The sequence below is a fragment of the Copidosoma floridanum genome, unplaced genomic scaffold, assembly GCF_036245765.1.
Source record: "Copidosoma floridanum isolate Cflo_tuat_1 unplaced genomic scaffold, Cflo_Japanese_pri ptg000012l, whole genome shotgun sequence".
NCBI lineage: Eukaryota > Metazoa > Arthropoda > Insecta > Hymenoptera > Encyrtidae > Copidosoma > Copidosoma floridanum.
Window position 1 is genome coordinate 6,151,671 of NW_028321889.1, and position 12,463 is coordinate 6,164,133.

General features: G+C 44.5%; 1 protein-coding gene across 1 annotated transcript in view; it reads left to right on the forward strand.

Moving 5' to 3' along the window:
- The window catches only part of Mitofilin (inner membrane mitochondrial protein mitofilin), a 28,054-nt gene extending 17,477 nt beyond the window's left edge, over positions 1 to 10,577 (forward strand). The window contains exons 11-15 of the mRNA XM_014347885.2: positions 4,826 to 4,984; positions 5,898 to 6,001; positions 6,460 to 6,647; positions 9,074 to 9,263; positions 9,843 to 10,577. Of these exons, the coding sequence (XP_014203371.2) occupies positions 4,826 to 4,984; positions 5,898 to 6,001; positions 6,460 to 6,647; positions 9,074 to 9,263; positions 9,843 to 9,854 (653 nt within the window). The 3' untranslated portion in view covers positions 9,855 to 10,577. The remainder of the gene's footprint in view (positions 1 to 4,825; positions 4,985 to 5,897; positions 6,002 to 6,459; positions 6,648 to 9,073; positions 9,264 to 9,842) is intronic.
- The last annotated feature ends 1,886 nt before the right edge of the window (positions 10,578 to 12,463 follow it).

The following is a 12,463-nucleotide window of genomic DNA, read 5'->3' on the forward strand; positions in this document are numbered from 1 at the left end:
CGCGCATGGATTTGCATCCTCAGACATTTCTTTTGAAAAATAGTACGTATTGGTATAGCGCGGTAGAGGAGGGGGATGGGAGTTCGACGCGCCTTTTTCGCTCACACCGAGCGACTCTGCAGGTGAAAGGTGGGAGTTTGAGTGGCAATTTTTACGAATGCGAGTTTTATGAGGCGTAGCGCTGAATTTCAGATTCCGAGCTAACTTGTTCTTGAAAGGGGAGACTCGTTGGATGAAAGTCGTATTTAAAATTAGACGAGGGAAATTTTTTTTTAGTCTCCTTATAAATGAAAAAAAAAAAGGGCGCGGGGAGATATTAAAATTGGGACGACGGTTCTATCGGATGTGCCGAGCGTGAAGCGTCTCTTTATGTGCCGAGACTCTGTGGAATCAGATTTATGGAGGAATAAAGAGTTTAATCTACATCGACGTGGTATAGGCATATTTCGACCACACGGATCTCGATGAGTCGTGTAAATGAGCAGTTTCGTTGTATTATTTTTACGCTCGAGAAAAATGAATGAAAACTGCGAATACTTTTCATCCCATACGTGACACTCCATTTCGTATAATATGCAGCTATTGAAAATCAATTTTCATTGTTCAAAGTGTGTGTGTACACGAATAAAAATGTACGAAGCTTATCCAGACATCAAAATCGATCACAAACTTCCCACTCGCGCGGCATCTCTGAAAAAAATTCGTTCCACCGTGCAATATTTATCTTTCCAAATCCATTTGGGAAAAAGGAAAAATAAAAAAAACAACCAAACCCACTTCCGATTTTTTTGTGCACCACCACTCTATATACTCGTTCCGAGGGGAGTTTAATGAAATTCGCAACTTTTGAAAGCTCCCGCCGAGCTACTTCGTTTCTGTACCAATAAAAGTCCAAAGTGAAAAAGTTATCCAACTATACATTCGAGCGGAAATTTTTTCCCCAAACGATCGCCATAAAAATCCGGTATCATTTCCTCATCAGACGTGTACAGATGACACACACATCATCCGATCCGCAGGAGCGGGTCCTTCTCGTAAACAGAAGGGTGGAGGAAAGGTCTTCTGCACCACGCACTCGCTCGCATGCGAGAAATCAAAATGCGCCCATAAATTTCGTCCGCCTCTTGTAAATTACACCCACAGCGCGAGAAATTTGCATTTTACCTCCACCCCGCGAATTTGATTAGACGGATTATGCGCTCGCTCTGGCGCGGTTGGCTGTTTATTTGCGGGAGGGATTGTTTTGATCAACGCCGCGAAAACGGGCGATGCCGGGTGGGGGGTTTTTGATGCAGGATGAAATTCACGCTTCATGGACACATGTGTGCATTTTCGTATCAACCACATTTTCTTGATTACTTTCTTCTTTTTTTTTTTTTTTCGGGAAAGTTAAAGTTTTCACTCGTTTTTTCTCGGGAACCGTCATATTTTTCATTCAATTTGAAAATAAAAAAAAATTAAATTTTCATCCGCACCCTAGAATAGTGTAAAATCATATACACCTTTAAAAAATCCCTTGTACCTTGTGAGTCTTTGTCAGCCCATCGAATTCCAAAAAAGGTGCTTTAGCTAAAATTCCATTGTTACATATTGGTACACCCAAAAATAAAATACTTTTCAATTAAACAATATTTCTTTTTCTCATGAGATACGGGTGAATCACTTTTATTCGCGCCGACAGATGCTTCTTCGACGTCATCTCTCTCAAAGGGTTGCTGAAAATATTTTCACACGCGATACAAGTGCAAGTAGTACAGGTCCGTGTGTAGTCAGGCAAATGGCTTTTATTGACTGTCGATGTACTACCGCGTGTTCACGTTCGCATCACGAAGGATGTATTACTTTTTTCCGAATTTTTCTCCTCCCTCGCGAACACCACTTATTCCCGACAGCGCGAAAAGTGCGAAATTTTTATACCTCGCGTCTAGCAGCATTTTTCGGAAAACCCGCGTCACGTACAACACTTTGGATTTGCGCGCATGAATATATATTTCGACCCACCCGACATTGCGCGTTAATCCGACCCGATAAATCGCGTCACCAAGGCTATATATGTATACTTTGTTGAAAGCACCTTGCGCTTGTTATACCGCAAATAAATATACATGAAACGGTATTTTTTTTCCAAATCATCATCACACTCGCCCCGGCCATATCACACTCATTGGAAGCCAACGAGGCGTCACGCGTCGAAGCATCACAAGACACGTCCTCCGTATGGGAGGGGCACTAACTAAGCGGTAGCTCCCCGCGCAACGAAGCGTGCTCGAGCCATCGACGATTACAAGCCAGTCGCGAGGAAAATTCAATAGCGAATTAACGCGTCCCCCCTCCCAATAAGGCCAACAAGCTTGGTAACCGTATGACGCTACACGTGTATATACATGTATACGTATATTCTCGCGTCCTCGGGGAGGTATGTGTGTATGGCTGCAGCTTTGACGAGACAAGGTATACGGCTCGCTCGGCCAATTGGATTATAGCCTAAGCGACAAGCTCGTCAGATTTGCGTATAGGTTGTATCGTGGTTTAAGGCGTGTACATGGGTTATTGGACAAATAGTTATTTATATACCGATGACTTTGATCGATGGTGATCTGTGCTCGTGGCGCTCCCGTGTATACGGGATCTCTCGTGTCTATAATCCTCGTTTGTTGATTTATAAAACAAAATTATATACATAGGTAGTCTGATTCGTGCAAATTGCAATTGTTCGCATGACCCAAGGCCATTGTTATTGGGTACCTGCAAAAGATTAATCTAAATTCTTCCCTGCTCCTGTTGTTAAAAATAAGGAGCGACATTACTTTTAATTGCGTCGACGTGCACATGCATGTATAATAATCGGGGTTAAGCACGAAGCGAAGGGTAAAAGGTCCGATGTGCACTTCTTTGCTCGAATAAGTTGAATAATTCCCGCGCAAGTTGGCGGATTAATTGGCTTTGTAAATATTTGAACTGCACAAACACGTTGGCGGCCGTGGAAAACGGTGCGTTAATTTGCTTTGAGTTTTCTCCACCTCCCGTCTGCGATAAATATTTTAATGAAACAAGTTGAGGTTTCGCTAGGGTTTTCACTCGAGGGTAGTTTATATACTTGTTCCACACGATTCAGAAGGAAACCCTTTAGGGAAAATTTCACCCCGAAACCTAGTAAAAAAAAAAAAAAAAAAAAAAATTCGCACTGTGCGTCCGTGGGGCGAGAAAAAAAAGTAGTGGGCGGACACCCCGCGCTCCCTGAGATGCATCCGCTTCGACATCTCCGTTCCGCTCGAACGCCCAGTTCGCTCATCCGTGCCTTCTTGTCTCGCGGTCCCCGTTGGGAGAAAAACACGGCTTTCGTCCGAAAATCCGCTCCGACGGAGGGGACAAAAATACAGACGGACGTCTCTGGGTACGTGAAGGATAGACACGGATTACGCGCGAGTGCAAAGTGGACCCTCGAAAGACACGAGATATATCTCCCCTTTTCGCGCGCAACGGACCACAAAGTTTGCTTTGAAGTCGGGGCAAGGAAAAGTCCCTCGTGGATGCATTTTACGCAAACGGAGAACGATTTTCTTGTGCAACGGGAAAGGACGCGTGTCCGAAAACAATGTTACTGGCCAAAAAAACCAAACTGACAGGGTGGGGTATACAGAGGCAAAACTACTCAAACTCGATGTTAAGGAGAGGAAAAAAAAAACACACACACACACACGCTCTTTACTTTAGTCGGTGAAACTCATCTTGGCTCATCCCCCTTAATTCTCCTCTCCCGCCCAACTCGACGCGCTCTGAATATTCAGAGCACGCCGGAGCGAGAAAACGAGTAATATCGCGTGTAATGCACACAAAGCGAGCGCGGCGCACATAGTGGGACGAACGAAAGTGACGGCCCGGAAAACAAAAAAAGGACAGAGAGGGTGAAGAAAAAAAAGAGCACAGCTGCTGCAGCAAAATGCATCCCGCGAAGGAGCCGCCGCGGGTTCTTTGTCCACGCGCGTGTACGGTCCGGCCGGCTGGCTCTTTTTTGCCGCTCGTGTGCAGTTGAAATGCAGTTTTCTTCCTCGGTCCTATGTGCACATTACGCCTCGAAGGAGTGGCTCCGTGGGTTTTCCGGATTACGCGAGAAACGCTGTCTTTTTTTTCTGCCCCTCCCGGAGCCTCGGGGTGGTTTGTCGTCGTCCCTTCCTCCTGCGACTTCTCGCGCTTGTAACTTTTTACGAGGGATGTCTAGCTCCCTTTTTTTACCTTGAATTTCATTTCTATAGCGTTCTAGGGACACTTGGATTTTCCAGTTTTTCGGACGCGTGAAGCTTCCAGCTGCAGCAATATTTTTCCGTCGACTTATACGCACTATACGTCACTTTGAGAGGTTTTTCAATGCTTTTCGAACAAGTCACTCTCGCGATTCACGTAAGATTACACGAAATGCTGAAAAACAAATCAGCGTGGGCTCGCAAAAACATGTGTCTTCTTCGCATCAAAGAGCGATCAATCGTACCCCGAAACGTATATGGATTACCCCGGGTCTCCTGCGTTTACACGCGGAAATCGGCCAAAACGTATCGCGCGTACGTGCGCAAAGTGGCAAGAGCATCAATTTTCACAGCTTGTGTGTACGTGGCTGTGTACTCGTAGGCTGCGTAAACAGACCCGGGCGAGAGTTACGATTATCGTCGCGGCAGCAATTTGCCCCCAAAATATTGATGTAATTACCATCAGTGTCTGGGCCGAGGTCGCAGTATCGATGTATTTGGGATGTATTCGAGCTCTTGGATTTGCTATACGTGTACTTTTTCAGGCTTAAGTACTTCCGAGTAACGAAAACTTAATTTTACAGAACGACTGGACGCCGAGAAGGACGCGAGCGAGGTGCAGCTGGTGTGGGGCGCGTGCCAGGCGTTGGTGCGAGCTGTGAAGGCCGCACCCCCGGGCACCCATCCCGCCGAGGCCCTCAGGCCACTCGAGCCGGAAGTAACAGCTATTTCCAAAGCGGCGCGTGAGTATCGTTTTCCTTCTCCCCCACTTTACTACCTGATGCCGCCCCTTGGTTGATTTTTCATCTTGTATACACAAAGAAGAGTAAGACATTGCTTTTCGAAATTTCTAATCCAACTAATTACGCGCTACGGCATTCAAGGGAATTTCACTTTACCCTTTCTTAAAAAAAAAACAAAAACATAGATTATTGAAGCTTCTGATCACCGAGACGACAAAGAACTAAGTGTACGAAAAAGAATCGAGTTATTATTTTTATGGGGTTTATTCGCTCCGTGCAGCAATCTGCATGGGTATAAAAACGGCGGTACTTTCTCACAAGAATAAGATAAAATATATCCTCTTATGGGCCATGACGGCTTATACATTTTTTTAAATTAGATTAGATTAGATTAGACTTTATTAGGTAAGTATGAACAATTATTCCCGTTGGTGGCGCTGTTTCAAAGTTGTGCACGGAGCGAATGTAGGTGCAGGGTTGGTGAGACGAAACCGCGTGGATCCTGGAATTTATTTTAATTTTTTTTTCATTTACACTTTCACACGCGCTCCAGTTGCTCGCTAAAGTCGATCCGAGCGCGCTATTGTCGCGCCAAATTTAATTAAGAGCAAAATTAAACAAACGTTACAACAGCCGCGCGGGCGCGAACAAAGTACCGGACCCCCCCTCCCCCGCGTCAGTGGTCCTTCATCAATTAAACGAAACACCCGAGGCCGTTCATTTCGTTGAATATACACGTCTCATGGCCCGCATACTCGCGGGTTAGCTTAATGAAATTCCCGAGCCTGACTCCCAATTGCAAAATAAAAAAAAAAAAAAAAATACCCCGAGAAACTCCCAATGACGGGATGTATGCCACAAGAGGCAACGCCCATCTCTAGGCATCGTTTGAAAATTCGTTGCGGGATTTCAGCGAAAGGAGACGCCTTCGTGTCCGCCACGATCCGGGGAATCCCCGAGGAGGCCGTCAAACGTGGCGTGTATCCCGAAGACGCTCTCAGGGAACGCTTCATGAAGGTACGTACGTGCTTGGCCTTGTGCATCAAGTAAGACACCGACGGGTAACTTATGGTTGTGGCTACACCTATATACAACTTCCGAACTGCGCGTTCATTGAAATTTTCATGTGAATTCATTGCCGGGGTAATAATATATGCACGCGGTCAACTTGAAATTTAATTGAACTGACTACTCGCAAATGAGTATTAAAAAGTGTGCTCCGATGGGTCCGAAAAAATGTATACGACGCGCGCCCTTATTAGGAAAAACACGTTGTCGAGAGAAAGGAAGAAAAATAGTACATGTAAAGTAAAGCCGGAATTGCCATCGCGAGAAATAGTCTCTGTTTGTCTGCAGTGAGTGTATATATACATGTGGGTAGCTACAACCTACGTGTGAAATTTAATAAAAACGGAAGCCGGTTCGGGCTCTTACGTTTCTTCCTCTTTGTCTTGCGCAAACACCCACACGCACAGGTGGAGCAAATGGCAAGGAAACTGGCTCTGGTGCCGGAGGAGGGGGCCTCGCTGCCGGTCTACCTGCTGAGCTACCTGCAGAACTTTTTGCTCGTCAAGGCCGTCAGTCCGATACCCAAGCACGAACTCGCGGACCAGCCGATCGACGTCGAGGCGCTCGACACCTACGCGATTTTGCAGCGCTCGAGGTACGTCTGTATGTCTTCATGTACATAGTGATTGTTGCTTTTTTTTCCTTTCTTTCATCTGTACTCTCTGGTGCAGTCACGTCTGGGATATTTCTTCCCTTCCCACGTTCCTTCTTCTCCGGCGGGAACAAAAAGTCGGCGATTGCAGAAATGTTGACGTGACTCTTTGCAGCTACTTTCTTCTCCTCCGCTGTAAATGTACCCGGTGGGTGATACGTAAAGTATTTCTCCTGCTTCCTCAAACCGATGCGCGTAGGGGTAAATTATTTTGACAGCGCATCATCGTATATACACGATGTATGAGCCTCGCGTCAGCCGATCCAAGTCAATTCAGACGATGCAAACATCATAGGATTGGGCTGCTGCAATGCGTTGTGTATATACAGAGGACGCGCGTTTGCTCGTTGCGCCACTTGCCGAGCGAACGTTTGCTCTCGTGTATCCGATGAACAGTGTTGTACGCCGTGAATTCCATTCTCTCTGCTTGACATTTCCTTGCGACTCTACGGTCTCCGGTGTCTTGTCTGATGGCGCTTATGCGCCACGCGAGAATTCTAATCGCGCGAGTGCTATTCCTCTCCCTCCCCCTTCTCGCGATAAATTCGACTCCGTGTACATACGCGTGAAAAAAAACAAAGCTTACCCCGTGTTCAAATTGTCGCCTAGTTTGGCTCTTGGAATTTGCATAAAATCGCCCAGATTTTTTTTTTTCACATATATTATATATGTGTACCCATGGTTGTAATCCAAGTTGCTTTATTGTAGTTTATTTCCTCGACGAGTGGTCGTTTGATCGATTCGACGACATCAACTGCAAAATCCAAGATTTAGGTTACAAGCATCGTGTCACTTTTTCACGTTACCGATCGACAAATACCCCGTGAGTTTACGAGCACCTTCACGGTGTTACAAACCGACTCTCAATAGAAATTCCGTAGCCAAACCCGTGGCAGCACATTTCTCCGTGCTTGTCTTTGATCCGCATCCGCTTTCGTATACATATATATACAGGATTCGGTCCAAGGGGTGTATATATATACCTGCATCAAGCGAGCGATTCGGTATTCATGTATTCCGAGTTTGAGACTCGGCCCAAGTAAGCGACCAAATTTCGATCAGCTCCCTTTGTAGTGCAGTACCCCTCGGTCCAATATCGGCGAACTAACTTTCGGCGTGTATTACTACCTCTCGTCTACTCTTTCTTTTTTTTCATCCCCTCGAGTTTCAATTGAGTAGACTCGAAATTCAGTGAATAACTAAATTGAAAAAAAAAAAAAAAACCCCAGCGTAATGGAGAAAAGCTCGCGCGTGCGATGGAAAATCCGAGATAAGGGGAAGGCGCGTCGGACCCTTGCGACACCCGCCTTTGAGTATACATGTATACGCGAGACTCTCTGGCTTTCAGAACGCGGCTGGAATACTGCATGCACTTGGAATGCGACGCAGGAGGAATAAAAAGCTGCAAAAAAAAGAGAGAGAGAGACCAAGGGAGTAGTGGATAAGGCGGGGGAGGGGTATCGGTGGGACGTTGTCTTGCATTTGCAGATGGTGGACTCAGATCTCCAGGACGGATGGGAGAAGGATCTCCGAGGAGCTTCTACTGTTTTCTGGTCGTTGGCGTCCTGTTTGGCTGCAGAGCTTTGTCCGCGAGAGGAGGTGGCTTTTTTTTTTTCGTACCGTCGAGCTCTTAGCTTCTCGAGTATTTTAATGCTTCTTAAAGCGCGCGCGGAGATATCTTACCTACACAAAAAGAGCGAGGGCCTGTTTATTATTTTTTTTTTTTTTGATGACCCACTACCTGGACAATGCGATTCGCGCGTTCATTTCCAAAAGTTCCGAAAGAGCTATATTCCCGGGAAAATTAAGCGGAGCTGAATTGGAGCGCGGAAAGACGTAAAAGCTTGCGTCTGCGTTTCGCGGTCTGTAATTTACAAGCGCACCATCTTTTTGCATCCTCGAGCGTACAAGAGCGGAGTAAGAGGTTGTTTTCCCGCTTTTCCGGGCCATCAGCTTGATTTATCCGGCTCCGTGACAGAAGCGATATCGCGAGGAGGAGGGGACCCTCCGAGTCGTGTCTTGCTATCGGCGAAGCTCTCCCTTACCCCCCTTTTTTTTTTTTCTCTTCGGAGCTCCTTAGCCTTGGCTGAAAAGCAGCCATTTTCCTCGAGTCATTTGGCTCTGCTCGATCGGCCGGAAATATAAAAAAAAAAAGGGAGATTTATCCCGCTGACTTATGATTTTCCTGCGAGCCGAGATTTGTCCCTTCGCATGATATACCTCCGGCTTCAAGTGCCATTTTCCAACCCTGCGCTTTTTATCGATCCGATATTTAAAACCCCACCCCCAACGAGTTATTCTCAGCTCGCAGTGTCTTTGGGAAAAAAAAAAAAATTTTAACTAGTAAAAAATGTGGTACGCAACAACAGGTACTGGCTGGACCGGGGTGATTTCAAGATGACGCTGCGCTACATGAATCTGCTGAAGGGGGCGCCCCGCAGTGTGGCACGCGACTGGATGAACGAGGCGAGAATACTGTTGGAGACGCAGCAGGCGGTCGAGTCGCTTGTTGCCTACGCTGGCGCGAACAGCCTCATATTTATGGGCGGTGGCGATAAGGTGAGAACTTTGGCATGAGTCTTTTTTTTTTCTTTCCTGTACTTTTCGTAGCTCTGGTAACCACTACGTATTGATTTTAAATAGTTATATGTTTTTCTGAATTATTAAACTGCTTTGTATGGTCTACTTGCGAGTAATAAAAAAAAAAAAATAATTGGCTTCACGTGGTATTTTTTTTTATCAATTATTGTTATTAAATACACATAAACTTGATCAAATAAACACGGGCGCAGCAAAAGTTGCTCGAGAGCAAAGCAAACACCGGTGCTCGTAATTGCTCCGAATATAAATACACCTTACCGACACACTTGGGAAAAGAAAACATACCGACGGCCTAAAAAAAAAAAATAAAAAATAAAAAAACTTGGCATGCATAAAATGTCGTAAATTAAACGCACGCGAACGTGCATTTGGACCGGAAAAAAAAAAATATGTTCAACAAAGACACGGTCTGGTCATTTGAAATAGAAAAATAAAATAAAATAAAATGTCGAGCACGCAGTTTGATTCACGGGCGTGCAATTTCGGTCGCAGAGAGCCTCCGAAAAATCTGTACGTTTGCATGTGTTTATGTTGCAGAAGAAAAAGTAGCGTGGCACTGGGGACGGCCGCATCGGGGAGTAGCGAGATAAAGAGCTCGAGCTGGAGCGGCAGCATCAGAGAGAAAGCTTGTACCACCGGAGCCAAGAGAGTCCGCCAGCCCCAATTATTGTACAGTCACCGTCGCTACACTTAGTAAATTAATACACATCTCCTGGGAGAGGAAAGAAAGAAAATGAAGGACGATTGTGACGCGCCACTGGTCATCGGTCCCTTTAACTGTCCAAGCATATACAGATTCACACACCGTACGTGATAGCTCTTCTTAGTCGTAATTGTTTTTTTTTGTCCCCCCTCGTGATTTATCCTTCATTTTCCCATTTTTAATGGTAACAAATTGTTGACGATACTAATATTCATCGAAAATCGGCCCACGCGCAGACTTTGCTGTCAACTTTTTTCTGTTGCGATGGCAATGATTTTTCAGCTAAACCGATAACGAGAGGTTGAATTTTGGTTTCGCTGAAAAATCGGTTTGCGCGTACCGATGCTTCTCTACCTCTTCCCGTTTAGAATGAACTTGTTTAGAACGATTGAAAATTAAATTTGTAGAAAACGTATGAGAGAATAATATAAACTGTTTACCCATCCATCACTCGTAGAGATGAGAGAGAGAGAAAGAGAGTAAATTTTATTTATCTGCCGTTTGTAAATTCACTCGTTTCAAGAGACAAAACACTGTGAAGAAATAAATGACTAAATTCAAGCGAACCAAAACAACGTCGTTTGCCTCTGTTTTTTCAGCCTAGCCTTGGTTTCCTATCAACATATTATATTATACCATTGAACCCAATTTCCCAGATGTATTGTAAAATCAACAAAACGAAATAAATGCACGTAAGTACAAAATTTTTTACTGAAATAATCAGAAAGTGAGGTATGCTATTGAAATAAAAACAAATACAAAGAAGCGAGGCACGAGTTTCTCGTTAACCCAACGTATGCAATTCAGTGGCTCTTTTTTCCCCTTACACTTTTCCCATCAAACTTTCGCCCGACGTGTTAATGAGAATCACATGCATGGACGAAGAAAAAAAAAACCAACCCATATACGCAGCGCTGCTCGTTGTCGATATCGGCGGACGCCCTCGCTTTTTCCTCGTAAGTATATACACACCCGCGCATGAGATATATCGGCTCTCTATTGAAACTGTGCCCGTAGGCAAAGTTTCCTGCACCGCTGGTTACCTCGTGCATGTCGTTTCTTTCGCCGTTTTTCCCGTGGCCCGAGGTTTCACTTAAATTTTGTTTGTCATGCACGCCGGAGTGCGCCCGATGCACGGACACGTGTGCCTGGTATTTTTAAGGGTGTTGCACTGAAGCCCAGACGTGACATGTTGGGATCGAAAAAAATTATACTACGCCCACGCGTGGACACGCAACGTGTCAAAGATACATACATATGTTTCAGTATGATTTATACACGTGCATGGTTTTAAATATATCCAAAGCTACGAAAAAAAAGGAAAGTTGGCTTGGTTTTGGAAAATTGATTGAAAATATAAATATTTTATTGATAAATATATTCACACCAAACGTTGTTTCAACTAATAAACATTCATATTGGTGTAGTTTTGAACAAAAGACGAATGTAAGTATTAATTCGGAAATGGTTAAAAGATGAAAATTAGCTTCAATTATTCTAGCTTACATGAGATATTGTTATTATTAAAGCAGTGAGAAAAAAAGAAAAAGAAATTAAACGCAGACTCTCCACTCGCCTGCGCATCCAAATCCGGATTCAGTTGACAATACGCCCAAACTTCGATGTACCAGAAAATGTGGCGTTATACACACACGCATGACAGAATCGGCTTATCGGTCGTCCGACCACTACCACCGGTACATGTGCTCGGCCCTATTTTGATCGCCCCCTTTCTACAAAGAAGATGCATGTACAAGCATTTTTTGCGTAATGAAACGAAATGATGGACAAACAAACACCTATTAGTGATCCCCTGCGATAGTCTGAAAAACTAACCGGAGATACCAATCCTCGATCTGACAAGCTTATATTTTATAAATCGTTACCATCTACTCTTGAAGCTCTGTTATTTCAAGCAATGTTAGTTGCGTTAAAATTTTCATTCAAAAGTAATAGAACCATTAATGTGTTTCATCCATTTTACCACTGACCGAAAAGGTTGTGCCGCAGGTCAAATGGCACTCAACAGGGGTCAAGACGAAAAAAATGAGTTAAATTTTTCAAAGATTAACGCACAACATTGAGGTTTCCGAATGAACACAGCTGCCACCACAGTGCCGTCATACCTACCTCATTTCGGATACTATAAGAGAAAAAAAGCAACGTGTATGGTATTTATCATTAGGTAGGCGCACGTGCTACGTTACGCTTTTCAAAGTAGTTTAATAACCTACTGGCGTATAGTACGGCAATCCATTAGCTACGTGACGTAGGTAAAAAAAAAAGAAAAAATGAAAAAATGTAAAGAACCGTCGGAGGAGCCAAGTCAAACAATGAAATATGAAATCCATCCTCCTCCCCCGAGCTTGTACACACACACACACGTAAAAGACACAATGAGCTCGAAAAAAAAAAGAAAGCGCGCACAATGGATATGTGATATAGGAAAGTCAGG